This window comes from Poecilia reticulata, chromosome 10 (assembly GCF_904066995.2).
Source record: "Poecilia reticulata chromosome 10, P_reticulata-male-v2, whole genome shotgun sequence".
In the NCBI taxonomy this organism is placed as follows: Eukaryota; Metazoa; Chordata; class Actinopteri; order Cyprinodontiformes; family Poeciliidae; genus Poecilia; species Poecilia reticulata.
The window spans coordinates 11,988,296-12,015,645 of record NC_088839.1 but is presented as its reverse complement, the minus strand read 5'-3'; the positions used below and the strand labels follow the sequence as shown (position 1 = coordinate 12,015,645).

Sequence of the window (27,350 nt, the reverse complement as noted above, 5' to 3'; positions counted from 1 at the left end):
TTTAGCTGAGCTTTCGAAGTACCTATATATGTAGGTTAGTTTAGCTTCCCAGATAGCCGTTACTATCCCTCGGAAGAATGAGTGGAAAACACCGTCACCTAAAGGAAGCCGAAGTCAGCTGCTGGGTTAAATACTTCTTATTTGGATTTAACATTATATTCTGGGTAAGTTCAATGAGTTTTGGCGTTTACTTTCACTTTATTAGTATTAAATGTCTCCGGATTGAGAAAAAAAGTTATATCAATGTAAAGCTACCTCAACTTAACGACCGTTGGTGTGGAACAAATGTTTTTTCATGTTTGATTTACTATTATTTTATGTATTAATTCATTTATTCTATATTTAAAAGCATTTAATTAGTCTTTTATGGCAGTTGCTGTTCTGATTTGTCTAATTAATGATTTCTTACATAACCGATAAGCTACTGATCTTGATTGTTCTGATTCAGGTGGAACAATTTTTTAAGTTCAATACAATGACAATGAAATGGCTTAAAACGTTTAAGATAGACCCAGTAGCGTTGTTATAGCTTATTTAGCACATTCTATGTGCTAAATAGAATGTAATTTGTTTGGGTTTACCTAGTTTCATGTAGGTTAATCAAAAGTAATATCTTAAAGTAAAGTTAGCTTGTTGTTCTTACTTCTTGTTTTGTTGGTTGAATTTTGTTTTATACATATTTTTTTACTTAATAAGTGGTTGATTTTGCCTGTAAGAACATGCATTTGTGTAGTTTAATACTATACACTGATAGCACCAAGTTGAACTAGCAACCTGGTAGCGACCCCTTTTGCCTTCAGAGCTGCATTGAATCTTCATGACAAACTCAACAAGGTGTCAGAAACATTCCTCTGAGATTTTGGTATGAGATGATGGCATCACATACTTTCTGCAAGTTTATTGGCTGCACATTCGTAATACTTATCTCCCATTCTGCTACTGTACATCCTAAAGTTTCCCTGAGTTGTCATCTGGTGACTGCAGGCCATTGGAGTACATTGAGCTCATTGTCATGTTCAATATACCAGTTTGCACAGTGTTTGAGTTGGTTGTGTTATCTTCATGAAATGGCTGTAAAATATCCATAAAATAGCCATAAGAAGATGGGTACTGTGGGTTTAAAGGGATGGACAGCGTCAACAACAAAATTAACCTGGGCTGCAGCTCTTAAACAAATAATTTGTACTAAGGTGCCTCGACATTCATGGGACCACGTAATATTTTCTACTCTGTTATTGTTCACTTTTAGAGTCTGTGGAAAGTGCAGCCACAGTTTCCTGTTTTAGCTGATGGCAGTTGCAGCCAGTACGGTTTTCTGGTGCTTCAGGGCTGACGTGTTCAGAGACGGTATCTGGGCGCCTTTTTGCAAGCAACCACTGTTGCCTTTTTGTAATGCTGCATCAGTCTGCCGCTTGCCCTCGACACTTGACGTCAGTAAGACATTTTGTTGACACAACTGTTGGTCATGATATTTTTCTTACTTAGACAATTCTCTGGAAACTCGAGATGGTGTGTGTCAAAAAAATAAAATAAAAAATCCAGCACATCAGCAGTTTTAGAAATACTCAGACCAGCCTGTCTGGCACCAACAAAGTCATCACATCCTCTTTCTGCCTTATTTTGAGTCATGGTATGATCGTTTGCAAGTCATCTTCACTATGTCTAATGCCTAAACCTTCTGAGTTTAGGCATTAGACAAGCAACTGAAGAGGTGTACCTAACAAAGTGGCTCGAGAATGTGTCTTTTAATCAGCCACTAATCATGTAACACATAAGCTGTATTAACTGTGATTGTTTTGATTTAGGTTTACAGTTTGTTACCCCTAGGAGAGGCATATAGTGGTTTAGAAGGTCTTAGGTCACAAATATCAATGTTTTTTAAAAGAAATAAGCTAATTAACTGAGTATTTGTTTCTGATTGTTTAATTATTTCTAGGTGTTGGTACTATCAACCTGAGTGATGGGATAACTCCTTAAGTCCACCATCTTTATCCCTCCTGATGTGAAAAGTTTATCTGTTAGGTTGACTCACCACTCCTCCTCACCCCCCCCATCGCCTCTGTGCAGCTTGGTGTGGTATAATGTCTGTGGGTGAAGTAATGGTGTGTCTGTCTGCCCCGGAGGTCTTCCCACTCGCAGTTGTAAAGAAAAGGCCACACGGCCTGAATACTACACAGCTCTGCTCTTTTCAAACATCTCCTTTAAAAGTCTCCGCAGCCATAGTGTTCAGGCGTTGCTTGACAGCATTGTTTTTTCTGCACTCGCAAACCTCGAATTCACAAAGAGGCGATGGTAAGAACAAAGACCAGCTTGAAAGGGACATGGTGGTGTCGAGGCTCTTGTTTCATCCATTATGCATATGTTCTAATTGGCTCATTAAATATATGGAACGCAGATGCTCTCTTCCTGTTCGCCATCGCCTACCCGCACCTCAAGACCTTAAAAACCGAGGAATTCTGACACACTTGCATTATGTAAAACTGAGGTAATATGAACTAGATAAACATCCCATGAGCTGAAGTTTACGTAGAAGAAAAAAAAAAGTGTGTGAATGTGCAGTAATTTGCCTGAAATGAAAGCGCTTTGTAATTCGAATGGATTGGGGATTCAAGCGGGGAAATATTGAGTCAGAGGGCCGTGGTGCTGTGTTTGACTCATATTGTGTTCTTTCAGTTTGACGCTCAGGCCAAGGCAACGGGCTCGTATCGGCGCTTTGTGTGAAACTATGGAACAAGTTCCAGCTTGCTGGCTGTTTCCGTTGATAATAACAAGAAGATGTTTCCCACTTGTACGTGAGCTGCGGAGCCGGATTTTGATAGACAGACTCGTGCATTGCTCAAATAGATAGAGACGGGGGGGTTATTCCTCTTAAATCAGTCCATTTGTTTTTCTCATAGCGATCTTGTCAAGCTTGAAAACACTGCCTAAATTGAGAGAGAATGATTGTAAGGCCCACAAATACTCTGCTGGGTTCACGCTAGTGCTGCTTTTCTCAGTGAATTTTCTCCTCTCCCCAAGCTTGCCCGAGACAGCTAGACATTCAAGCCGGAAAACAACTCACCTTCTCTCATCCCTCGAACAGATGCATTCCTCACATCTATTTAATTAATCACATTTTCTGCCTGAGCTGCTGAAATGTGTGGAAGCTCTGCATGCTGTAATTAAGAGCTTGTTAAGCTGTAACCAAGTTACCGAATTGGTTGGATGCAGAGTGCCATTAGGCAGCTCCACAGCTCCACATTGTGTGTTTCACAGTTGATGCCACGGTCCTCATCGGATGATCTCCCGCAGGTGGAAGGCCATCGAGGGACACGTGTGAATGCATTTGTTTGGGAACAAACCCGTCAAGACCAATTTAGAGCTGAATCTGTTAGCCCCCGGTATTAACATTTACCTGAGCCGATCTGGTCTCGAGTGAACTCTTCGGAGCAGGATGTAATTCAAGATACTTTGTGTACCTGTACAGCCTCATCACATTACGACTACTTGCTTAGATATTTTGTTGGTTGATGAATTATTTCAAGTGTGTGACGTGGATACAAAAAGCACAAGTAGTTTTATAAATAAACAGTGAGCATGAGGGGCAGGGTTAGTTTTCCACATGTAGAGCTTTGCATTTGTGGCCAAGCAAGTTCAGTTTTAGTTGACATGCTAGTTGTATCCCTAAACGGAAACATCAAATGGCTTTCGGCAATAGCTTTCCGTTAGCACTGCTTTTTCTATCCTGAGCGTATTTTCATTTGGTGACAATGTCACCAAGTGAATGACTAATGTAAATTAACTCGTAAGTCAAAATGTTTCCCATTTATGAAAGGAAGAGCTTGGTAATTTGTTTGGGTTTACCTAGTTTCATGTAGGTTAATCAAAAATAATATCTTAAAGTAAAGTTAGCTTGTTGTTCTTACTTCTTGTTTTGTTGGTTGAATTTTGTTTTATACATATTTTTTTACTTAATAAGTGGTTGATTTTGCCTGTAAGAACATGCATTTGTGTAGTTTAATACTATACACTGATAGCACCAAGTTGAACTAGCAACCTGGTAGCGACCCCTTTTGCCTTCAGAGCTGCATTGAATCTTCATGACAAACTCAACAAGGTGTCAGAAACATTCCTCTGAGATTTTTGTATGAGATGATGGCATCACATACTTTCTGCAAGTTTATTGGCTGCACATTCGTAATACTTATCTCCCATTCTGCTACTGTACATCCTAAAGTTTCCCTGAGTTGTCATCTGGTGACTGCAGGCCATTGGAGTACATTGAGCTCATTGTCATGTTCAATATACCAGTTTGCACAGTGTTTGAGTTGGTTGTGTTATCTTCATGAAATGGCTGTAAAATATCCATAAAATAGCCATAAGAAGATGGGTACTGTGGGTTTAAAGGGATGGACAGCGTCAACAACAAAATTAACCTGGGCTGCAGCTCTTAAACAAATAATTTGTACTAAGGTGCCTCGACATTCATGGGACCACGTAATATTTTTCTACTCTGTTATTGTTCACTTTTAGAGGTCTGTGGAAAGTGCAGCCACAGTTTCCTGTTTTTAGCTGATGGCAGTTGCAGCCAGTACGGTTTTCTGGTGCTTCAGGGGCTGACGTGTTCAGAGACGGTATCCGGGCGGCCTTTTTTGCAAGCAACCACTGTTGCCTTTTTGTAATGCTGCATCAGTCTGCCGCTTGCCCTCTGACACTTGACGTCAGTAAGACATTTTTGTTGACACAACTGTTGGTCACTGATATTTTTTCTTACTTAGACAATTCTCTGGAAACTCGAGATGGTTGTGTGTCAAAAAAATAAAATAAAAAATCCAGCACATCAGCAGTTTTAGAAATACTCAGACCAGCCTGTCTGGCACCAACAAAGTCATCGCATCCTCTTTCTGCCTTATTTTGAGTCATGGTATGATCGTTTGCAAGTCATCTTCACTATGTCTAATGCCTAAACCTTCTGAGTTTAGGCATTAGACAAGCAACTGAAGAGGTGTACCTAACAAAGTGGCTCGAGAATGTGTCTTTTAATCAGCCACTAATCATGTAACACATAAGCTTGTATTAACTGTGATTGTTTTGATTTAGGTTTTACAGTTTGTTACCCCTAGGAGAGGCAGTATAGTGGTTTAGAAGGTCTTAGGTCACAATATCAATGTTTTTAAAAAGAAATAAGCTAATTAACTGAGTATTTGTTTCTGATTGTTTAATATATTTCTAGGTGTTGGTACTATCAACCTGAGTGATGGGATAACTCCTTAAGTCCACCATCTTTATCCCTCCTGATTGTGAAAAGTTTATCTGTTTAGGTTGACTCACCACTCCCTTCCTCACCCCCCCCCCATCGCCTCTGTGCAGCTTGGTGTGGTATAATGTCTGTGGGTGAAGTAATGGTGTGTCTGTCTGCCCCGGAGGGTCTTCCCACTCGCAGTTGTAAAGAAAAGGCCACACGGCCTGAATACTACACAGCTCTGCCTCTTTTCAAACATCTCCTTTAAAAGTCTCCGCAGCCATAGTGTTCAGGCGTTGCTTGACAGCATTGTTTTTTCTGCACTCGCAAACCCTCGAATTCACAAAGAGGCGATGGTAAGAACAAAGACCAGCTTGAAAGGGAGGCACTGGTGGTGTGCGAGGCTCTTGTTTTCATCCATTATGCATATGTTCTAATTGGCTCATTAAATATATGGAACGCAGATGCTCTCTTCCTGTTCGCCATCGCCTACCCGCACCTCAAGACCTTAAAAACCGAGGAATTCTGACACACTTGCATTATGTAAAACTGAGGTAATATGAACTAGATAAACATCCCATGAGCTGAAGTCTTACGTAGAAGGAAAAAAAAAAGTGTGTGAATGTGCAGTAATTTGCCTGAAATGAAAGCGCTTTGTAATTCGAATGGATTGGGGATTCAAGCGGGGAAATATTGAGTCAGAGGGCCGTGGTGCTGTGTTTGACTCATATTGTGTTCTTTCAGTTTGACGCTCAGGCCAAGGCAACGGGCTCGTATCGGCGCTTTGTGTGAAACTATGGAACAAGTTCCAGCTTGCTGGCTGTTTCCGTTGATAATAACAAGAAGATGTTTCCCACTTGTACGTGAGCTGCGGAGCCGGATTTTGATAGACAGACTCGTGCATTGCTCAAATAGATAGAGACGGGGGGGTTATTCCTCTTAAATCAGTCCATTTGTTTTTCTCATAGCGATCTTGTCAAGCTTGAAAACACTGCCTAAATTGAGAGAGAATGATTGTAAGGCCCACAAATACTCTGCTGGGTTCACGCTAGTGCTGCTTTTCTCAGTGAATTTTCTCCTCTCCCCCAAGCTTGCCCGAGACAGCCAGACATTCACGCCAGAAAACAACTCACCTTCTCTCGTCCCTAGAACAGATGCATTCCTCACATCTATTTAATTAATCACATTTTCTGCCTGAGCTGCTGAAATGTGTGGAAGCTCTGCATGCTGTAATTAAGAGCTTGTTAAGCTGTAACCAAGTTACCGAATTGGTTGGATGCAGAGTGCCATTAGGCAGCTCCACAGCTCCACATTGTGTGTTTCACAGTTGATGCCACGGTCCTCATCGGATGATCTCCCGCAGGTGGAAGGCCATCGAGGGACACGTGTGAATGCATTTGTTTGGGAACAAACCCGTCAAGACCAATTTAGAGCTGAATCTGTTAGCCCCCGGTATTAACATTTACCTGAGCCGATCTGGTCTCGAGTGAACTCTTCGGAGCAGGATGTAATTCAAGATACTTTGTGTACCTGTACAGCCTCATCACATTACGACTACTTGCTTAGATATTTTGTTGGTTGATGAATTATTTCAAGTGTGTGACGTGGATACAAAAAGCACAAGTAGTTTTATAAATAAACAGTGAGCATGAGGGGCAGGGTTAGTTTTCCACATGTAGAGCTTTGCATTTGTGGCCAAGCAAGTTCAGTTTTAGTTGACATGCTAGTTGTATCCCTAAACGGAAACATCAAATGGCTTTCGGCAATAGCTTTCCGTTTGCCAGAATTTGGAGGGTGAGACGAATTGTTGTCAAAAGATGCTGCTTTTTGACGTGTGGATCAGTTCAGCCTCTTCAGAGTCACTGTAGTCCTGTTGGCTATATCTCTGATACTCTCCTTGCTTAACAAGTCGGTACAACAACGTCTTTTTCTACTTTTCCATATGCTTTTCAGTTTTCAGACGATGGATTTGAAAGGCTGAAAACCTAACTTCACTTTAAACTTCTCCACAACTTGACATCTTACCTGTCTGCTTTGTTCCTCGGTCGTCTTGATGAGGGTGATTGTTCACTAATGTTTTCTAGCTGAAGTCTTCACCGGACAGCTGTATTTATTTTGTGTTCAAATTAAGTGCAAATGGGGTATAGTTACAAATCACATGAAATGTATTTAGGGGTAACAAGTTAAACATGGCTGGATGCAAATCCACACCAAAGAATTTTGGGCCTACATATTAAATTATTTCCTTAGAAAATCTAACTAAAATACTTCAAGTATTATTTTTGTAATGAGGCCAAATGTAAAAATATACATATATCAAGGGTGTGAATACTTTTGCCAAAAACTCCAGTTTTAGAGCTTGCTTTCCATTCATTAGTTGTAGAGCAAGAATTGAATAAATCTCTCATGTACTAAATCTTGCATAATAAAGTGTTACTCAGGTTAGTATCAATTTCTCACAGTATCAAGCTTGTACATTGTGATCTCTACAGGTCGCACAGTGTGTGCCAACTGTTACAACATGACATTTTAGCAAAACGTAAGATCTAAATCTTTGTAAAAAAAAAAAAAAGCTTTTCCTGTTCAGAGAATTTTTAACTTTAATCTGACATTTGACTCCTTCTGTATAGGTGTGCTCTGGTAAAAAAAAAACAAAAAAAAAAACAAGCAAACTTTAAAAATCTTTAAGCGCATTTTATTGAGTCAGACAGGTCGTTTAGATAAGTGTGCGTTTCAAAGAGGTTGGAGACATGTCTTGCAGGTGGTTGAGGTAAAAGATGATTTTGCTCAGCGAGGAATCTTTTCATGTGCTGAGAATCTCTGTCCTCATGGAAAACAAGCTTCTGACACCAGCATTAGTCAGAACTTTCTGGAAACGATCCTCAAACCAGAATAAGAACGCTGTTACAGAAACATCTTGTTCCAGGGGGTTTATTTGTTCTGTGATCAAGTACAAAGGTACAGTGATAAAAACAGAATGACAAATGAGATCCAAATTACCTACAGCAGAGTTGGAGGATAAATATTCAAAGACTGAGTCTTATTTTTAAATGGATTAGAAAAAAGAGCTTTCCTGTTTGCATTCATTTCCAAACTTAATAGGTGATTAAAAAAAAAGACTGTCATAACAATCAATAAGGAGAACTGTTGTCTTCCAGTATCAGTAGTGCTGTAGTGTCTTAGTATTTCTGACCTAAATTTAACCTTATGGGCTCACATTACACTCTGGGAAAGTTTGATAAAAGGAAGTAATGTGGGCAAAGCTCAAAGTTCAGATTGCTTTCATTTGTTCCATTCATTTGAATTTCTTTCAATCCCAACCTTTCTGTGCCATGAGGTACATTTGATTTGCTGATAGGGCTTGAAAAGCAAAGAGTGTTGGCACTTACATATAACCAGAACTGCCTACTGGGATTGTGAGGCTGTGTTAGGCTCTGTCCTTATGATACAAGTTTTGTTGAGACGTGGTTCGAGCAAACACCATTTTGGTTTTAGTTCTGTTCAAACCTCTGTCCACTTTGGTTCTCAAAGTGTTGCTTATTAACTATGTAATTGATCAAAATTCAGAAAAAGGGGACACCTTAACAGGTGTTTTATTCAGTTCTTCCCATTGAAGAGAAATAATATCAATTGTCGACTGGAGAGGTCTACGAGAAACAAAAACTAGACACAATGAAGGGCTGAATATATCCTCAAGAGTTAACATTAGAGTAATTTGTTCTAAATCTGCATGACTGAAAAGCAGACAATACTAATGCCTGCCTAAAAATTGGCTTTCTAATTTGGAGGCTACGACCCCAAGGCTCTGTGCTCCTTCTCAGTGTTCGTAATTACACAAACGTTTGCTTCAGAAATCTTAAAAATGTACATTTAGAAAAGTGAAAAAAATAAAATGCTTTTCCGTGAGCTGACCAAGGTCTACAGCACAAGTGGCAGATTGAGTGATGAGTGGTCCAGCAAGAAGAACGATTACTTTCTTAAATGACTTTAGTTTTTATTTTTGCTAAGAAGAGTAGAAAAATTGTGTGAAATAATATATAGATTAGAAAAATCTGCATTGCTAAATTGACTTTTTTCCCCTTGTTATCTTTTGTTTGGTTATCCATTCGAATCTGCAGGTAAGGTAAAAACCTTGTGGTAACACATGTATAGTGGTGTAAGCTGAACAAAGTTTTGTTGGTTTCCATCACAGACTTATACCATGTCTGCCTGAACTTGCATGTCCTTTGTCATGATTCTGCAGAACTTGCTCTAGTGCCACGACTGGGGTGAGGTGATATAATTATCCTCAGGTTGTTGTTTTTTTTTTTCTTTTCATGCTTTTGTTGTGATTCATGCAAACTTGGGAGGGAAAAAAACCCACTGGAACAAAACAACACAAAACAGCTTTGAATATGATTAGCTTCATTCCTGTTTGAGTATTTCTACTTGTTAAGATGGAGCACAATCTGTGTGTTCATAATCTACTGGATGGACTTTGCTTCATTGCCCTGTAAAATTCTTCAACATTTTTTTCTGTTTTTATGCCCCTCCTGGTCATTTATTATTATTTTTTCTCTATCTTGTCTTGCAACTGCAAAGCATCTCTGTGAAACTGCAGTTGTAATCGAGCTGCACAGTGTATAGAATTGCAGTTGTCATCACAATATCGGTTTGACCGCCTGGGCACTATATATCATAGGACTCCATATTTCAAGTGCTGTGCAGAAATGCACTGCATACTGGTAACTACTTGCCTGGTCAGTTGGTCAGAAAAATGTGGGTGACTTGTCTCCAGTAGATCATAACTTTCATGCTGTAACTTCGCAGTTACTTATTTTCCTGAGTTTGCGCTGCTGTAATGCTAAATATGTTAATTATGCTGTGAGTGAAGGAATTTGAACAGGTGGATCTGAGCAGGGCTGAAACAAGGAGACAAGCAACCAGGAAGAAGTGAAGCTCTATGAGAAATCCCCTTGCAGATACAGGAAGAACACGTAGAAACCACACAGAAAGGCCATATCAGGCAATTTTGTTTCCTCCTCCTATGTCTTTAACCAGTTTTTTTTTTTTTTTCAAATCCAAGTACACCTTAGAGTTTTTTTGACTATTATCCAACTTATACTGAGTAAAATCGCGTCTGTCTTTTTTTTAACTCTTAAGTTGAACAAGGTTAAGTGTGAGTTGGTGCTGTGTGATGAGCGTTTTGTGCTGCTTTCCCAGTCACAGTCTGACTTAAACCTGCTGCAGGTCGCCGCGTGTTAAAAACAGTAAAGCCTCTGATCTGTCAATCTAATCCCTGCTACCTGGTGTCTTCCTGTGTATCCTGGCTCTTCCTGGCTGTCACTTCCTCTCTAAATCCAGCGCCACCACACCCTTCACTAGAACTGTTACGCAACTACCATATCCAGTAGAGGTGTGCCGATCATAATCGGCCGATTTCCGTGAAAAAGTGTATAATCGGTGGTCGCCGATCACTGTCTCTTGTTGCCGATCACACAATCCGATCACCTGCTTCTCATTTCGCAGCCTGCCTGTGCAGCTGGTCTCCTCTTTCCTTCACACTGCGCAAACGCGCAGCAACAAATCCTAAGCGATGTGGAACTATAACGCACTCAGTGAATGTGGAAGTTTGCGTGGTGCGGCGTAAAATTGAAGCAGGTCAAAATGCATCAACACAGCGAATCTAATATGGCATAAAAACAATGCCATACTTGACGGAGTTTGGCTGCATCGAGGCTCACTGCAGTAAAAAAGACATACGGAGGATCAGATAGCAGGTAAAGCAGCGCACAGCTACAAACACTCACCCGGATTAGCATGACGGTCAGAAAAACTAAACAAACAGCTAAACAAATAACCCCCAAAATTATTTAAGTCTTTGAGGTGCGATGTAAGACGCTGGTTCTGCTCTCGCTGTTGAACCGCTGCTACACGCTACAGGTAGTAATATTTCACAGACGGAGAGCCGCTTCTGCTCCACCTGGTAGTGACTCTCACACCGAACCTCTGTTTAAAGCTGCAGCATCTAACTTAAAAAAAAATACATTTTACATGCGTATTAAAACTTTCACTGTCCTAACATGAGACAGATAATCTCTAAGAAAAAAATAATCGATCTCCTCCCAGTTCTGCATAATTACTCCGCTCAGTCAGAAACAGCCACTCAGAACTAGCAGTAATCAGCTAGCCGCCATGCTATCAGGAATTTTCATTCAGTAACTCAGGATTGTTTATTGTAATGGATCCTGTATTTGCCTTTGAATGTTAAGTTTTATGCTTGAATTATTTTGGCAATGTTGAGAGATTTTATTTTGGCTCTTTGCATTATTTAACCTCTTCAGAGCCTTCATATGTTATCAGTCTGTTAAAGATAGTTTTATTGATAGCAGTACAATTTGCAGAATGCCTGTTTTGTTTAGTTTTCTTCTTGGAAAAAGTTATTAAAAACAAGTTTTTGTCTAAATTAAGGTGAATTCATGGTTCCTTTTTCCACATAATGTAACCAGTAGTGTTTATGATTAAAAAAATATATAAATTATGTGATCGGTATCAGTGATCGGTATCGGTGATCGGCCCTCATGGGTGATCGGTATCGGCAGGAAAAAACCTGATCGGCACATCTTAATATCCACCCATCCATGCTATGGCTATCATTGGTTTAAAATACTTTTTGTTGTTTTAAACCAATAGGTCGGCATCAGTTTGTTTGTTTTTACTTTGTTCAATAAACTTCAAGGTAAATTAACACATTTTAAGTGTACCTATGTGTTGCATATTTGGCTATAATTGTGCTTCAGATATTTTAAAGAATTTTTCAGATATTTCAGATTTTTCTGGAAAAAAAAAATCCATAAATTAAATTTGAATACATGATGGTATACAACCAAATAAACAAAGTAACCTTTCTTGGCTTTAGCAACTACAGGATTTGCATAAGATATCCAAACTGTGATTGTTTTTACAGTCTCTCAACCCTAATGCAAAACTCTTCTTCTGTTTTGTTAACATTTATTCAGCAGTGGTCTTGTAATGTTAATGTACATCTTAAGGTGAACTGTGGAAAGTGGTGCATATCAATGAAAGCATAGTCTGCTCATGCAGCAAATAACCCCCCAAAAACCCACAGAGCTCATACTGGCTTTAAACAAAGGAACTGTAAACTGAAATTTAGATACCAAATGTTTCACCTGTAGTTTACACCAACTTCAATCGATTTAGTGCAAAAGACTGACAATCAGCAGCCAGTTTGCAGATTGCGACATCTTGGCGTCTTGAGCAAGTCTTACTTGCTGACCTAACTCATCTTCACTGGTAAAACAAGCAGATGTGGCTTTCTGAGTCATTATGCACACACGCTGCAGCTCAGCCCCAGACACAACTATTGTTGTCGATTTAAGAAGGGAAACTCAAGAAGAACCTTATGTGACACATGTATTTTGGTGTGCCAGATTAATCAAGGAGTTATTTGGCAAAATATCTGATAATTGCTGCCTTACGGGGGGCAAAGAATCGGCTTTGTATGAACGCCACTCTGCAGAAGAGTGGAAAAAAAACAACAACACACAAGTACTTACTGTGACGTCTGTAAACACAGGTTTAATGTTTGTCTAAATTTGAAAGTTAGTATAAAGTGGTCAAGTAAGTTTTGAGTTTATTTTGCTGCTTTATGTCATGTTGTCAGAGCAGCACTCCAAGGTTTTTGCTTAACAGTCAAGTGATCAAGCTTTAAAGTACATACTCGCAGAGCCTTAAGCATCGGGGGGGGGTGGGGGGAAAAACCCTCCAGCTGCAATGATTCCCTCTTCTAACAAGAGACGTAAAGCACCTTAAAATCACTTTTTCAGACACAAGACACGCAGCATTTATGGCTTTATTTGTTAAAGCGGTGGCATTCAATCATTCAGACGTGGCTCACTTTGGCTCCGGTCTGACAGGCCTGTTAAAGTGATGGAGAGAGCCACAGTGCCGGCGCAATATTTGTCATTCTTGCGATATTGAAACGCATAACAAAGGAAGTCTAACGCTAAAAGTCCTGCTAAAAACCATAGGTTTTGTTTTTTCACCTCGACCCCCATCAGCATCATTCACACAGGCAGAGGCGAGCATGTGGGTGGATGTGCAAAACAGATCTGCAACTTTAGTTTTGTTTTGTGCATTTGGCTCAATGTGGTGTAAAAGTAAAACAAGACCCAAAAAAAAGAGTTAGTTTTGTAACTAAAAATACTTATTTTGCCCTCAAAGCAGTTTTTATCTTATTCAAGTTTTAAGTTCAGATTTGTATCCAGGACTGCGAAGCTGCACAACGACTCACTGCTGATAAGAAAATGTTATGGAAAAGCACCAGAGGGGTTCATGAAATAGGATAATGGCATGTTTGGTTGCAATGGCATTTTTTTTCCCCCAGTTTTTTGTTTTTCTTTATAATCTGTACATAATGTATTTGCAAATTTTAGGAAGATGTTAACCATTTCAAACCAGACAATTCTCCAATTACTTCTTACTACCTTGATAGCAGAAAACATGAGTTTGCAAAGCTGCTTCGGGAGGGAACGACATGAATAAATCTGTTTTAACGTAGTTAAAAAGTGCTGAAGGCAGTTGTTCTGTCCGCTTCCCTTTACCTTAGAGACATGCCTGTAAATTATGCCGATCCCACAAGAGACCTGATAAACGAGTGTTTTATGAAACTCTTCCCCAACTGAATTACTGCACATAATGCCTTGCATTTATTTCTAGTCAAATCTGATTCATGCATTCTTAATTGTTATATGTTTAGGATGTTCTTTTTTTTTTTTCTTCCTTTCTCACAGTGGAACTGTCTTCTGTCTGCTTTGTTTTACAGATGCTAGGAGCAGCATTCTTGGGTATAGGCCTGTGGGCATGGTCGGAGAAGGTATGTATAAACATACGCTCGCAAATGCAAACTGCGAGCGAGCGAAATTATCACCACAGCATAACTAAAATTCCTCAAGATTCTGCATGCCGCGGATGTGATTTGCTGCTGAGTTGAGGCTCGGACGCAATATTGTATAAAATGTACATATGGGCAGATTATCTGAAGATTTTTATCTTACTTATCTTCCTTTAGCCTTAGAAACTGGCTATCTGGTTCTGCACCCCTGATGTGAGTTTCAGCATTTAGTTTTTGATTCAGGAAATTTGAGCTAGAAAAAGGGGGAGAAAAGAAAAGCAATTGAAATAACACTGATTTGACTCAAAGATGTCAAAAGTCGCAAACATGTTGTCTGACTGTCCGCCGAAGGAAAAACGCATATTTGAACGTTTGTTGTTTTTCTGTGCACAGAGTAAAGAACACAGAGGTCGTCTTTTACCATTAACCTTTCATGAGCAGCGAGTTGTGGCAACATCGAAAACTTCTTCCAACTGAGTTAACAGTCACTTTGCTCATTAATTAGCAAGAAATTATACCAGTGCGCTCCGTAAATGCCGCAGCGGTGTGGCCGTGTGTACCGATTAGCAACGTGTGGCCATGAACTGTGTGCAAATAGCGCTGCACTGGAGGACCTTTGTGGAGCGGCGTGAATAATTTATAGGGATTAGGTTGCATGATGAATTGCAGGGGCTGAAAAGACCTAATGGTGAATCTGAGTCTGAGTGACTAAGGTGATTAGTTTCAAGCTCGGTTCTTGGAGCCTGACACATTATTGTTTAAGGCTGTGTGCTAAAGCTCTAATGAAGGCAGTTTATTCTGCCACAAGTGACATAAAAAAAACGTAAGAAAAGTAGTATTGCCTGTTTCATATAGCATTTCCTTTGCCCAGTACATATTAACTTGACAGTATAGGATTTCATTATTATTATTTCTTTTGTTGTATTTCATAGAATGTGTTTTTCTTAATCTTTGTAGACTGTGGCAAAGAAAGCAAACAGTGGATGTTTTCGTTTATATTTAATTCCAGTGGCTCCCTACTTTGACATACGACCTTAAAATAAAGCAACATGTAATTTTCTTTAGCACAAATAGGCACACTGTGGTGGTAATGGTGCGTGTGAGAGGCAAAAAAATATTCATAACAGTTTTTAAGAGTAAAATCATAATCTCAGAAGATTTTTAACTTGATTTATGTGAAGCACATGTAACGTTTAAGGTTTTAAACACACTTGCAAGTCGCTTAGGCTAACTCAAAAACTGTAATCAATTTAAAAGATAAAAAAAAAAAATCACAGCTAAAGTAAAGGGCACATTTGCTACATTTTATTGCTAAAGGAAAGAGAGGAAAGCAAAGCGGTGCATGTCTGCACAAGAGAATATAACAGCAATGAAATGGAGACAGTGTGCATGTGTCGATGGTTTTTACAACCCATAGTTATTGGGCTTATTATAATCTGACTCTGCATGTCTGGCCACGACTTGGTTAGCTTAGCGTGCTCCGTTTTTAATGAGTCGTCAACAATTTGCTCAGGTTTGTTGGGTTTCCCGTTAGTTGTCTATTGCCCAACCGCTTTACAAGCTAAGCTTGCGTTTCTACGTGCCTATGGTGTGCTGAATGCTGAGCACACAGACAGGAAGTTAAAACACCAAATACAATCTCTGTTTTACACCAGTTTTTGTTTTTTTTTTTCCTGTGGACATCAGCATCATCACGGTGAGGAAAGGATTAACTGCTGCAGCAAAAAACGCTGTTGAGTGACAGTAACTAATGATTCTGTCACTGCAAGAGCACCTAATAGCTTTGTCACTCTAAACTCTAGGTAAAGGTGTAGCTGTTGCAAACTTTAAATAAATGTCCCTAACGCAGCAGACACCCAGGTTTAATCGCCTGAGGGAGAAGAGCGAGCGCTTTGGTTTGGGTTACAGCCTGGTGCTCTGTAAAAAAGTAAAAATGTGATTTCTGCGGCGGCGACGCCATGAAACAGAATAAAAATCTGTTCCAAGTCAAGAAGGAGCTTTAACCAAACACCTTTGCAGGTGCAGCGGCTTGTCTGTTCCTTTCATAGTTTAAATTAATAATGCACAATCCTTGGGTTTGTGATTGTTTCTATGTATCTCTCATTATGAAGAGGAGATGCACAGAAGAGAATCACGAACCTTGAACATGTTTCTAGCCTGTTGTGTGTGCCTTATTAACAGTGCAACTTCACTTAATAAAATTGATAGCATAAAAGCGGTAGAAGCGTCCTCTCAAATGCTAACATCAAAACACTAAAAAGATTTTTTTTTTTTTTTTTTTATGCAGACTTTAATCAGGGTCTTTGCTTTTTGCTCACTTTTTGTCTTTTCCTTCCCCTCAGGGCATGCTGTCAAATCTGTCGATGATCACCGACCTCGGGGGCTTTGACCCCGTGTGGTTCTTCATGGTGGTGGGAGGGATCATGTTCATCCTGGGCTTCGCCGGCTGCATCGGAGCGCTCCGAGAGAACACCTTCCTGCTTAAATTCGTAAGCCGTTTCTCCGCTCCTGAGGCGCAGACACCATTTGAACCAGTTGACACCTCCCCCGCTTTAGATGTGTGGTTCGCACCAGCGCCGAGGCCGGGTAGCAGGTGTCACTTTGACTCACCGGAGGCCAAATGCTCCAAGTTGGTTACACATCATAAATATGTTCTAAATTCTGGTCCACGAAAAAAACAAAAACAAAAAAAAAAGCATTAAGAAACAAGTGTCATTTTCCACTAGAAGATTTTTATTTTATTTTTTTCTGGGCATCTTCTTGGCTTTTTATCTTTTATATTGGAGACCATCGCATCACCATTGAGGTGGTTTATTTGGGGTTGACTGCGTCGATAACAGCATGTGACTGACTGAGACAAATTTTCCTCATTGCTGGCCGCGACTCTGAGCATCTACTAACTCCAGCAGATGTCCATTAGCAGCAATAAGTCAGGCGTCAGACTGAGGAGCTAATGTGGCTTTTGTGCATTTATCATCAGCCCCGTCTCCTGCATTTACTGTAAATGGATAATGTAACGGCACCTGAGGGACTGCAGGCTTTGTTGCTGCACTCTTGCTTGTCACATCAGTTCAGGCGCCACATAAAAGACGCCGGAGCTTTCCTGCTCGTTTGTTTTAAAACACCGTCTAAGCAAAGTCTGCGCATTTTTATCCGATGCGTTCATTCTCGTGTGACGTGACGCTACGTGTTGTTTTCTGTGTGCCGTCCTCTCCAGTTTTCCGTGTTCCTCGGCTTGATCTTCTTCCTGGAGCTGACTACGGGGATCCTCGCCTTTGTCTTCAAGGACTGGATCAAAGACCAGTTAAACATTTTCATCAATAAGAACATCAAGGCTTATCGCGATGACATCGACTTGCAGAATCTCATTGACTTTACCCAGAAATATGTGAGTCCTGCCTCACCTGCTGACTGAAATTCATGTGAAAACCCGTCTGCATCCCTCAGGCATTCCTCATCTGCATGTTGTAAGCATAAATTTCCTCTTGTGAAGCCTTGCTTTACATTTTAAAAAAGCGACTCTGGACCAGACTGGTACTTAGCAGTGAGAGCATTTTTTGGAGAAAATCTCATAATTATTATTATTGTAATTCCTTTCTAATCGCTATCCAATTACAAGAATGACAAATTTTGGATAAGTGGTTCTTATGTGTAAACGCCAAGCTCTGTCATGAGGTATTGTAAGAGAGATTACATCTGTGGTCGATTCATGGGGTTTCATGTAGTCCCCACCCGCCCCAGTAAGCTGCCTATCTATCTGAGCTGGAGAGCTTAGATCAGGAAAAAGGGGAGTTTATTCAGAGCCTGTTGTTTCCTGCTCTCTCAGTGGAGGTGCTGCGGAGCTCATGGGCCTGACGACTGGAACCAGAACATCTACTTCAACTGCACTGACAGGAATCCCAGCAGAGAACGCTGTGGAGTCCCTTTCTCCTGTTGTATCAAAAATCCTAAAGTGAGTCATTCATTAACGCCACGAAAAGTCTCCTCTAGTTATGATTGGAGTGTGCAATTATTTGTCAAATCTACAGATGAGACCGTGTTGCTATTAATGCAGGTGCAAAGTTTATAATTTGTGCTGAAATGTTACAAAAAGATACGGGAACTCGGATATCAGCAGAAACTCCATCCTAAATTACTTGGGAATATTTCCCAATTATAAGCTTTCAGCTGACAAAAATGTTGAATAATGTGCAGAGCAAGTACTTTAAATACACAGCTAAGTTCTCAAACGCAAAGACGACATTTTAAATCGGACAGTAATTATCTCAGTATGTCAGCAACAATGGTAATAACTGTTGCTTTCCAGTTTTATGTAAAACCAATTAGCTCATGATGAAGAACATTTTTATTACTATAGTCATTTTTGTTATTATTACTGGGTGGAAACCGTGGAGTTTTAGTGTTTTTACTCAAGGTTGTCATATTGTGAAGATCTTATTCCAGCTAATTGCTAATTAGATCAACATCTGGAGCAAAAAACCTTGATCAAAACATACCTAATAAAAACTTTCAAAGTCATTTGTTGCTCGTTCTGCTTCGTCAAACTTGGCGAAGATCCAAACTTTTGAGTAAAAAACAAAATTGCAATATCAAAATTACTAAAATGAATCTTTTTTTTCTCTGCTTTTTTTCCCCCACCAATTTCTTTAGGAGGACCTCATCAATACACAGTGTGGTTACGACATTCGGCTCGAAGGGGTTCGTATCTCGCCTGCTCTCTGTATTCTTAACGATGATTTAAACTTGTCTAATAATTGACTAATTAAAGGCAGTCATTTGAGGTGTTCTATTATTTGCTTTCAAGAAGCAATATAAGGATTTTCAATATTTTTGAGTCAAAAATCTAGATTTGTAAATATGGAAAAAAAAGAAAAATGAAGCAGGCCTAGCAGATGGAGAGAATGTAACGGTTTTATAATCACACAGACTCCCATGCATGCTCCATGCTTTTAATAACAGATTGTTCTTCTAACAGGGATAATTAGGCTCCAGTTTTAGCCCAAAGAGCAGCCCTAACTCCACTCTGTAATTGGCCACTCTGTGGGTTGTGCCAGTCCATTCCCTTTCACCACCATGTGTGGGTGTGGCGGTTACAACTCACTGCACTGCAGTCGGAAAGACTGCTGTTGCTAGGCAAGCCGCAGCACAGAGTTGGTACGGATTCGTTTTCTCCCTTTCTCTTGTGCTGACCGGTGAAACTGTCACGGATGCGCACAGAGTTCCTGTGCAGCTTGCCTCAGGAAAGCGCAGGGCGGGGAGCGAGGAAGAGCAGGAGACACGCGGAGGACGGATGGAGGGGGGGGAGAAGAAGAGAAGAAGAAAGGCAAGGAGCCGAAATAGCTTCACAGGAAGTTCACAGGCGGAATAACATTGTGTTTCCTGCTTTCCCATTGGTAGCCAGGAGCCTCTTTTGACTCCTCATTGGTCGAAAGCTAGCTTTCGGGTTTTGCAAGCGAACAAAGAGTTTGCCTAGTTGACTTGACAAAGTCACAAAGGAGGCTTTGTATGGAGGCGTCTATTCTTACCCCCCCTCTTTGGTGTCATGGCAGCAGTAAATTACACCTTGAGCTTTCTCTCTCTAAATGTAAATCATGGGCTGAATGTGATGACACAGACAACCATCTGTCCGGTATCAGGGAAAAGGCTCCCACTGTTTGCTCATTCCAGGCAGGGCCATCAGCAGGCGTGAGTGTGTGTGTGAACTGGCTTCATATTCTCCAAACTGTCCTAGCTGTGTGGAAACCATTAAGTATGACTCAGCTCTCATGCTGTGGTATTGCATCTTAAACAGTGAAGGCATCATTGGGCAAAATGCTTCCTGTGTTTGTTTGGAGCAGCTGTTAGTCAGAGTTTGGATGTTTAAATAAATCTGACTCCACTAGTTGTGTAAAAAAAAAAAATGTTAGTGCAGAGCTTTTTTTTTGTTATTCTTATTTTGAGTGGTTTTTTTTTGTTTTTTTTTCTTCTTTTTTTGAATTAAAAGGACCTGGATCGGCAGAAATTCATCTACACCAAGGGCTGTGTGGCACAGTTTGAGAAGTGGCTTCAGGACAACCTGATTGTTGTCGCTGGGTTCTTTGTTGGCACTGCACTTTTACAGGTAATGTCTCCCTGTTTCCCCTTAAACATTCATTGTAGGTGGCCCCTGTTTTTTTTTTTTTCTACGTTTTGTTTAGACTCAAGCTAAATGCATTGTGATTTTGTGTCATTACTGCCGCTTAGTGGCGAGAGTCTGTTAAATCAGGCCTCTGCGGTACAAGCAGCCATGACCCAAATCCCAGAGTTGGGAAGTTGTTTCCAGCAGCACCTCAGTACATTAGAATATCATTATAAAGCCAATTTGTTTCGTTGTGCAATTCACAAAGTAAAACTTGTACATTGTATGCGTTCATTACACACAGCGTGGTACATTTCGATATTTTTTTTCCTATTAATTTAGATAATCATCACTTGGAGATAATGGAAACCAAAAATCCAATTTTGCCAAAAATATAATACTAATAGAAAATTCTGGATCTTTAATCCAGGCGTGTCGTGCTACGATTTAATGTATTATATATGTACTTAAATATTTGTAGCCCCATTCGCACGAACTACTGCAGCGTTGCATGGAGGAAATCAACCTGAGTTTCTGCTGAGGTGTAATAGAAACATTCAACTTGTCTGCAGTGTCGATTTTAGTGTCTCTGATTTTTCTCTGGACAATACCCCGTAGAGTCTCAATGGGATTTTGGTCAGGCTAAGTTAGCTCTCATCAGCAAAGTGATACCATTGTCGATTAAAAGAAGGAGCCAGATTTCAGCTGAAAATGTCTCAAATGTCCTAGTAGATGGCTACACGGTCTTCGGACTACTTGGATTTTGTGCTCCTTCACTCCTCTTCCAGACTATCTGGCAATAATGTACAAGTGGAATATAAAAGTTACGCAAACGTAAAAAAAAGAATGTAGTGTTACTGAGCAAAGGTCCTGTGCTTTTTCCTCCTTCGCCCAGGTCAGATTGTTCTGACATCGTCTTTGGTTCAGGAATGATTTAACACAAGGAATGCAACACTTTTATTCCTTTCTTCTTCACGTTCTTTAAAAAATAAAAATAACTGGATACAGTATTCTGTGAACAGTCAGCTTCTTCAGGAATGACCCTTTGTGGCTGACCCTGCTCATGCCGATGACCGTCGGCCGGGCGTCCGTCAGTTTTTCTATCGAGCTGCTAAATTGAATTGCTGATAAATTCACTCCTCGAATACGTTTTCAGTGTGATAAAAGTTCCAGCTGTTTTTCGTATTGAAGTCGTGACTTACAGTCAAATGTCTCCTGTGGCTTTTTTTTTCTTTTTCCTCCCCCTCAGATTTTTGGCATCTGCCTCGCTCAAAACCTGGTAAGTGATGTCAAAGCTATTAAAGCCAATTGGTGACGGGAGCCCCGCGCCGCGTGCCCCGGCCAGGTCATCGCAGCACACTTGGTACCGTCCAGATTGTGGATGGACAGCCAACATTCTTGCATACCTACAGACAAAAAAAAAAACAGTTTCTTTTCCTGTTCATCAGTGACACTTGATACGAGGAAAGAAAATATTCAATGCAAACCAAACGTCACGGATTTTAACCCAAATGTCCAAAAAGAAGACGGAGTTGCCTACTTGAGAGATGATTTTTATTATTATTATTTTTATTATTATTATTATTGTTGTTGTCTGAGTTTGTTCCTTGGACTAATGTATTTATGCCACACAGTTGCACAAAGACCCTCTGTCAAGCTGGGAAGCCATGGATGGAAGTAAGGTGACCAATTCAGTAAACTGAGGAAAGCTGACAGATCCTTTTACAGGTCGAGCATCAAAGACTGTTTTTATTTTTTTATGCATTCATCTCCACATCTTGCTTTAGAAAAAATGGCGGTCAAACTTCTGGCCAGCCTCTGTACTCATTGGGGGGAGGGGAGATGCCATGTGTATGTCATTTCCTCTCTTCTCTGTGCAACTTTTAAGTGGTATTGATACAGTTATATTCTATTTTCAAATGTAAAAGAAAGAAGTGCCATTATTTTCCCTGTTTTTGATTCCTATAGTACATTTCTCCTGTCTGCTCTCCTAATACCTCAGGACCTGACTGAAGATATGTTCTTTCCGCTGAAGATAAATGCAGTCAAACAGGGATAGTTCTTTGGAAGTCACCTTGTTTGCCCCCATAGCGATTGTATCATTAGTTGATTCTCTGATGGATGTTTATTTTATTACAGAGTTGCTTGGTGTGGTCAGTGCCATATAAGGAAAGGGATTTAATGCTAGCGATTGTTGGGACGTGGAATTGCTGGTTTGGGGCCTTTTTGTTCTCGACTTCTTTGACCACTTTTGTCTTATAATCTGTCCCTTTGCATTGATATCTGTTGCTTAAAGATGTCCTCTATTCATGCTTTCTTTTTGTGTCTACTTACAGATAGATGCTTATATTTCTAAGTCATTGTTTGATTTTTTTAAATATTTTTTTTAAATTATAATATGAGGCACCGACTGCAAAACCACTTCTGTCTGTTGGTGTTGCCAATCGTAACGGAGACCAAATAATTTCATTTGTCCACGAGAGATTTCCTCTGGAATGCAAATACCATTTTAGATAGAATGTGAATTTATTGTCTCTTTCTGTTGAAAGTGCCAGTTGAACTGAGAGATCAGAGGAAGATTAAACGTTGAAATTTGTTTTTATCTTTAACTGAATTGATAATTGTCTATTTGTCTGAATTAAACTATTTAGAAGAGTTAATACATGCTGTTCTCACTTTAAAATGAATGCTGCTTTAACTTTTGCTAGCCGAGTTGTGCAGTAACCCAGAGAGGAAGAGAGAGAGAGAGAGAGAGAGAGAGAGAGAGATCTCACGCAGTGAATTTGGAAAGTATTTTGTCATTTCTGGATGCTTCCTCTGTTTATTGTTTGTGAAGAGATGATTGGCTCTTACGACTTTGCTTTGCATGTTTTGTCATCCGGTCGTGATTACGGTTTCGGTCCCAACCAGGTCAGCATATAACTGTGTCCCTTTATTCCCAGTGTTTTAACTGTTGTCTCTGGTTGTAACGGTGTCATTCTGATGCGTGACAAACAGGATCTAAGAGGGCTGGATACGTACACACTTTACATTTTGAATGCTATGCACACACGCCTGAAAGATGAGAGGCATTCACATTCTGTGAACACAACCCCAAAAACTTTGCCGCTCCACTGAGTCCGTCTGTAGAATAAATATCTTAGCACCTTCTGATCGTCTGCTGCGTGTACCTGTCACATGTTGCTTTCGCCCACATGCTACCTTACTTCAAAACGCCACCCGATCAGAGCGCGTCGGTTTCGCAGCCTGCCGCGCTGATGTATTTTTAAACAGCGGAGAGAAAACTGGAAAGACAAGAACAAAACATTTTTTTTTTTCTTTTTTTGAATCGGATGTCACAGATCCTCGACTGGGACATCCACGCACCTTAACGGCTTCTCTCAGTTCAAACTGATGTCGTCTTTGGTGTAATCAGCGATGAAGGCCTGCAGTGTTCTGTGAGGAAGCATAAGTCTATACATTCAAAGTGCTTTTTTTTTTTTTTACACATTGCCTTATTTGTCATTCTTAAAGGACATACATAATCATTTTTGCAAATGTTATTTTTAAGTTGTGTTCAGGCTTGTTGCTCAAGACAGATATATTCATTTCTACATAGAGAAATATGGGGGGAAAAAAATTAAACAAGCATAGGCGAAGAAAAGTCTGCAGTTCAAACCTGAATCTATAAAGTCAAGGTTCATATGGGGGTTTCATCCAGTCACAGCAGCAGTGAGGAGATCTAACACACTGACACTCAAGAGAAGCAAACGTCTCTGGGGAGGTGTTTGTTATAATTCACATGTCATGGGTGAAAGAAAAGTTAAAATACCCAGTTGGTATCTGCAGACATATGTTAACCCCTTGGTTGGGCTTAGTCTGGAAAAAAATTAATGATGCTCTGATAGCTGATTAGTTAACCTAAATTCGTACAGTTATCATTTGGAGAGACGTACCAACAGAGGACACTTTTTTTTTTTCCCTCAAACTTTATGCTCACAAACAACACATGCAGTTTCTTAAGCGGTCTGGCTATTGACTCCTTTCTCAACTCATCTGTCTTAACAGTGGGAAAGAGGTTAACAGTTTCCTTCATATTCAACATCCCAGCTGGTTCATAATGCTGTGACACAGTGTTTCCATCAGAGAAACATTTGTTTGGTAGCCGAGGAAACAAAAGTACTTTCTGTATTTGTGAATTTCACATCACTAATAATTGATTACACATCCATTCGACATATTCCATTTCAAAAGCAACAATTCATTTGGTAATTACCCTGAGAGATTTTCAGGTGGTGCTGTTAACACCTTGTCATAATTCATACATGGAGGTGCGTATTCTATTTAGAGGAGTGGCTATTAAAGGAAAGTGTCTCGAAGTTACCTTACTCTTTCTTCAAAAGGCCAAACTGGGGGACTGGTGGGGGGCTGTTTCACGCTTTTAATATTTTTGTAACATTTCTGGAGTGCATTTGGCCTTTAAATGTTGAGGAGCAGTCTGAAAGTAGTCTGTCCTGCTCCAGATCTGGGTAGAAGGTGCGTCCTTTCTCCTTTTCTCTCTTACACAATCTTGATTAATTTCCCTTCACACAGGTTAAGGCATCTGATACGTTATTCAGCGCAAAGATGAGCTCATCCTTTTCCCTCTCCAATCACCCTCGATAGCGCTTGGTGGCTCACACTTCTCCCATTTGCCGGATAGCTTGGTGTCTGCTGCCTGTTGAGGTATATGTTAACTTTGTGGCGTCAGGTCTGCTGCACTACCAGCTCTCTCGAACAAAAAGCACTCCTGCTCTCCTTTTTCTGGATGGATGTGCCGATCATCCGCCTCCTTGGCAGTCAGGATACTAACGCCGTATTAATTTGCTGCAGCAGTCTCGGGTGCAACGGATGCAGAGGCGACTCGGTGGCGTATGTTTGTTTTTAGGAGCTCTGGGTTGTTCTGCTTTTGTATTCCTCTAATGTAGCGGAAAGCATGAGAGGAGAGAGCACTGCTAATTATCCTCTGTCCTTTATCGTTATGGCCTTGCTTCGTGAAACACCTTTCTAATTTCTTCTGCCGTCCCTCTGGGTAATTAAATCATTCCCAGGAGGAAACGTAGGCATACCATGAATGTACTTTTTTTTTCTTTTTTACCGGCATGAACCTACTGCTTCATGGTCAGTTTCAAATCTCCTTCCTGCATTGAAACAAAAAGACACACACACACAAATGAAGTTTAGGAATGCGAATAAAGACTTTTCTGGTTTTGTTTTCCATTTTAACACATTAAATCAGCAGGGAGAGCAATTTGCAACGCTTTAAACTTCTTTAATAAGTAACCAGTTCTGAAAATATTGTCTTTTTCCCGCCTTCTGAACCCTTGTTTGAGCTTCAGCGGCGGTCGATGGGGTGTGTGTTGTTTAATTTACGAAGGTGAGCCGCACATCACACATTGACGAGTCTTACCTCATCGTGTGCACAACGCTGCCCACATCTGAAGCACAGAGGAACGGCTCGGCGGATTAGTCGCCGAGCATATTAACAGCAGCACCACGGTTATTAGCGCTGACATTTCCACACCGACATGACATTTGATGCGGATACGAGCATAAACAGGAATTATTAAATTGTCTGGGTTTACAGATCCGCTACAGAGTATGGACACAGTTTGCAAATCACTTAGCCACACTGAAACCACTGCAAATTTCTTCTTTTACAGCAGGGTAGCAAAAAGATATTCTTTTAGTGCATTCATACATTTGTTTGTTTTTTTTTGTGTTGACTTTCTTGCTTGTAGCAGATTGCTATATATGTATCGGTTTGTTCCTTGTCTTCTGTACATGCCTGTTCTGAGGTGCAGCCTTGTAAAGAAATGTAAATAAAATTTTTGGTCTATTACACTGTATTTTCTGTTACAATGCTTTTTTCATATATTAAAGGATTTATAAGACCATCCCTGTTAGTTTTTTTTTGTTCCTTTGCTTGCATAACAAGAAATTAAACTGATTATTACTTATAAAGCTGAATCATCATAAGTATTATAGACCTCCTCTGTAACACATCCCTTGTTTATATATATATATATATATATATATATATATATATATATAATGTGTGATCATATATATATATAAATATGAATGGGAAAGTAAGAAATGTATATACAAGAGTTATGCATTTCTTACTCTCCCATTCACAGTTGTGAACTACTATGTGCTGATTGACACCTATACCGTCCTATAAAAATACTCCTATAAAAACTAAAGTTTTGCTGTTTTATATGAACAATTTGGCAAGAAATTGATATTTACACTGATACCAGTACTTACTCCATTTCTGTAAGTTTTAGTTTATGACGATTCACCCAACAGAGGGAGACAAACCGTGACCGAGAGCTCAGATGCTGATACACCGCTGCTGTGACCTCATCTTTTAATCTCACAAGGCAGAGAAAAAGGGAAAAGGCTTTTCAAAAGCGCTCTCTCTCTCTCTCTCTCTCTCTCTCTCTCTCTCTCTCTCTCTCTCTCTCTTTCTGCGTGTATGCGTGTGCTTGTGCGCGCACTTATTATATTCCCCCCATTAGAGGCTCTTGGAGAGCGACTAGAATCTATACAAATCCATTCAGTAACCTGCTGTTACTCTTCTGCGCTACAAGATTAAGATCAAACAAAAAGCGAATCAACAAAATGAATCCATATACTTCAGAGACTATTGACATTTTCCCTTGCCATTCATCTTAAAGGTAAAAACAAGCCACCGCGACATGCAGAGTGATGTTGTTTCCTTGACAATTAATCAGCACGTTAATGGACACCGTTGAAGTGTTTGTGTTCTGATTTTTAGGTGGAGAGGGAAGAGCAGGAGCCCATCACAGTCCTCCCTTTGATTCTTTTATGAAGCTGCTGCAGCCAAACGGCGTTTCTGGTTGATAAATTTGCTCCGTGTGTGTTCGCCTTCTTTCCTTTCTTCCTGGACAGGAATCGCACATCGTGCACGACTTCCATTATTTAATTTTATTTAGGGGACACAGTTCGGAGACGTCCCTGCTGGATAGCACGCACTGCATTTCCTCCATAAGGGAAGATTTAATTTTCAGATTGTGCCACACATCTGCAAGGCCACAGCATCATGTCTGACTGCCCACAAATGCGGCATTTTATCTCACAGCAGAGACCAC

At 40.2% G+C, this 27,350-nt stretch overlaps 1 protein-coding gene across 1 annotated transcript; it reads left to right on the top strand.

The window, feature by feature from the left end:
• Window positions 1-22: 22 nt before the first annotated feature.
• On the top strand, window positions 23-26,126 carry tspan17 (tetraspanin 17). Its single transcript, XM_081611803.1, has 8 exons — window positions 23-164; window positions 14,046-14,096; window positions 16,457-16,603; window positions 17,332-17,502; window positions 17,941-18,066; window positions 18,765-18,812; window positions 20,098-20,214; window positions 21,461-26,126. The coding sequence occupies exons 1-8, from the start codon at window positions 78-80 to the stop codon at window positions 21,524-21,526; spliced, it is 813 nt and encodes a 270-aa protein (XP_081467929.1). The 5' UTR covers window positions 23-77; the 3' UTR covers window positions 21,527-26,126.
• The last annotated feature ends 1,224 nt before the right edge of the window (window positions 26,127-27,350 follow it).

Bases quoted from the DNA above. Each gene is read 5' to 3' on its own strand.
- tspan17 (XM_081611803.1), top strand. From the start codon at position 78: ATGAGTGGAAAACACCGTCACCTAAAGGAAGCCGAAGTCAGCTGCTGG. The intron at 16,604-17,331 runs GTAAGCCGTTTC...CGTCCTCTCCAG, and splicing joins ACACCTTCCTGCTTAAATTC to TTTTCCGTGTTCCTCGGCTT. The intron at 20,215-21,460 runs GTAATGTCTCCC...CCTCCCCCTCAG, and splicing joins TTGGCACTGCACTTTTACAG to ATTTTTGGCATCTGCCTCGC.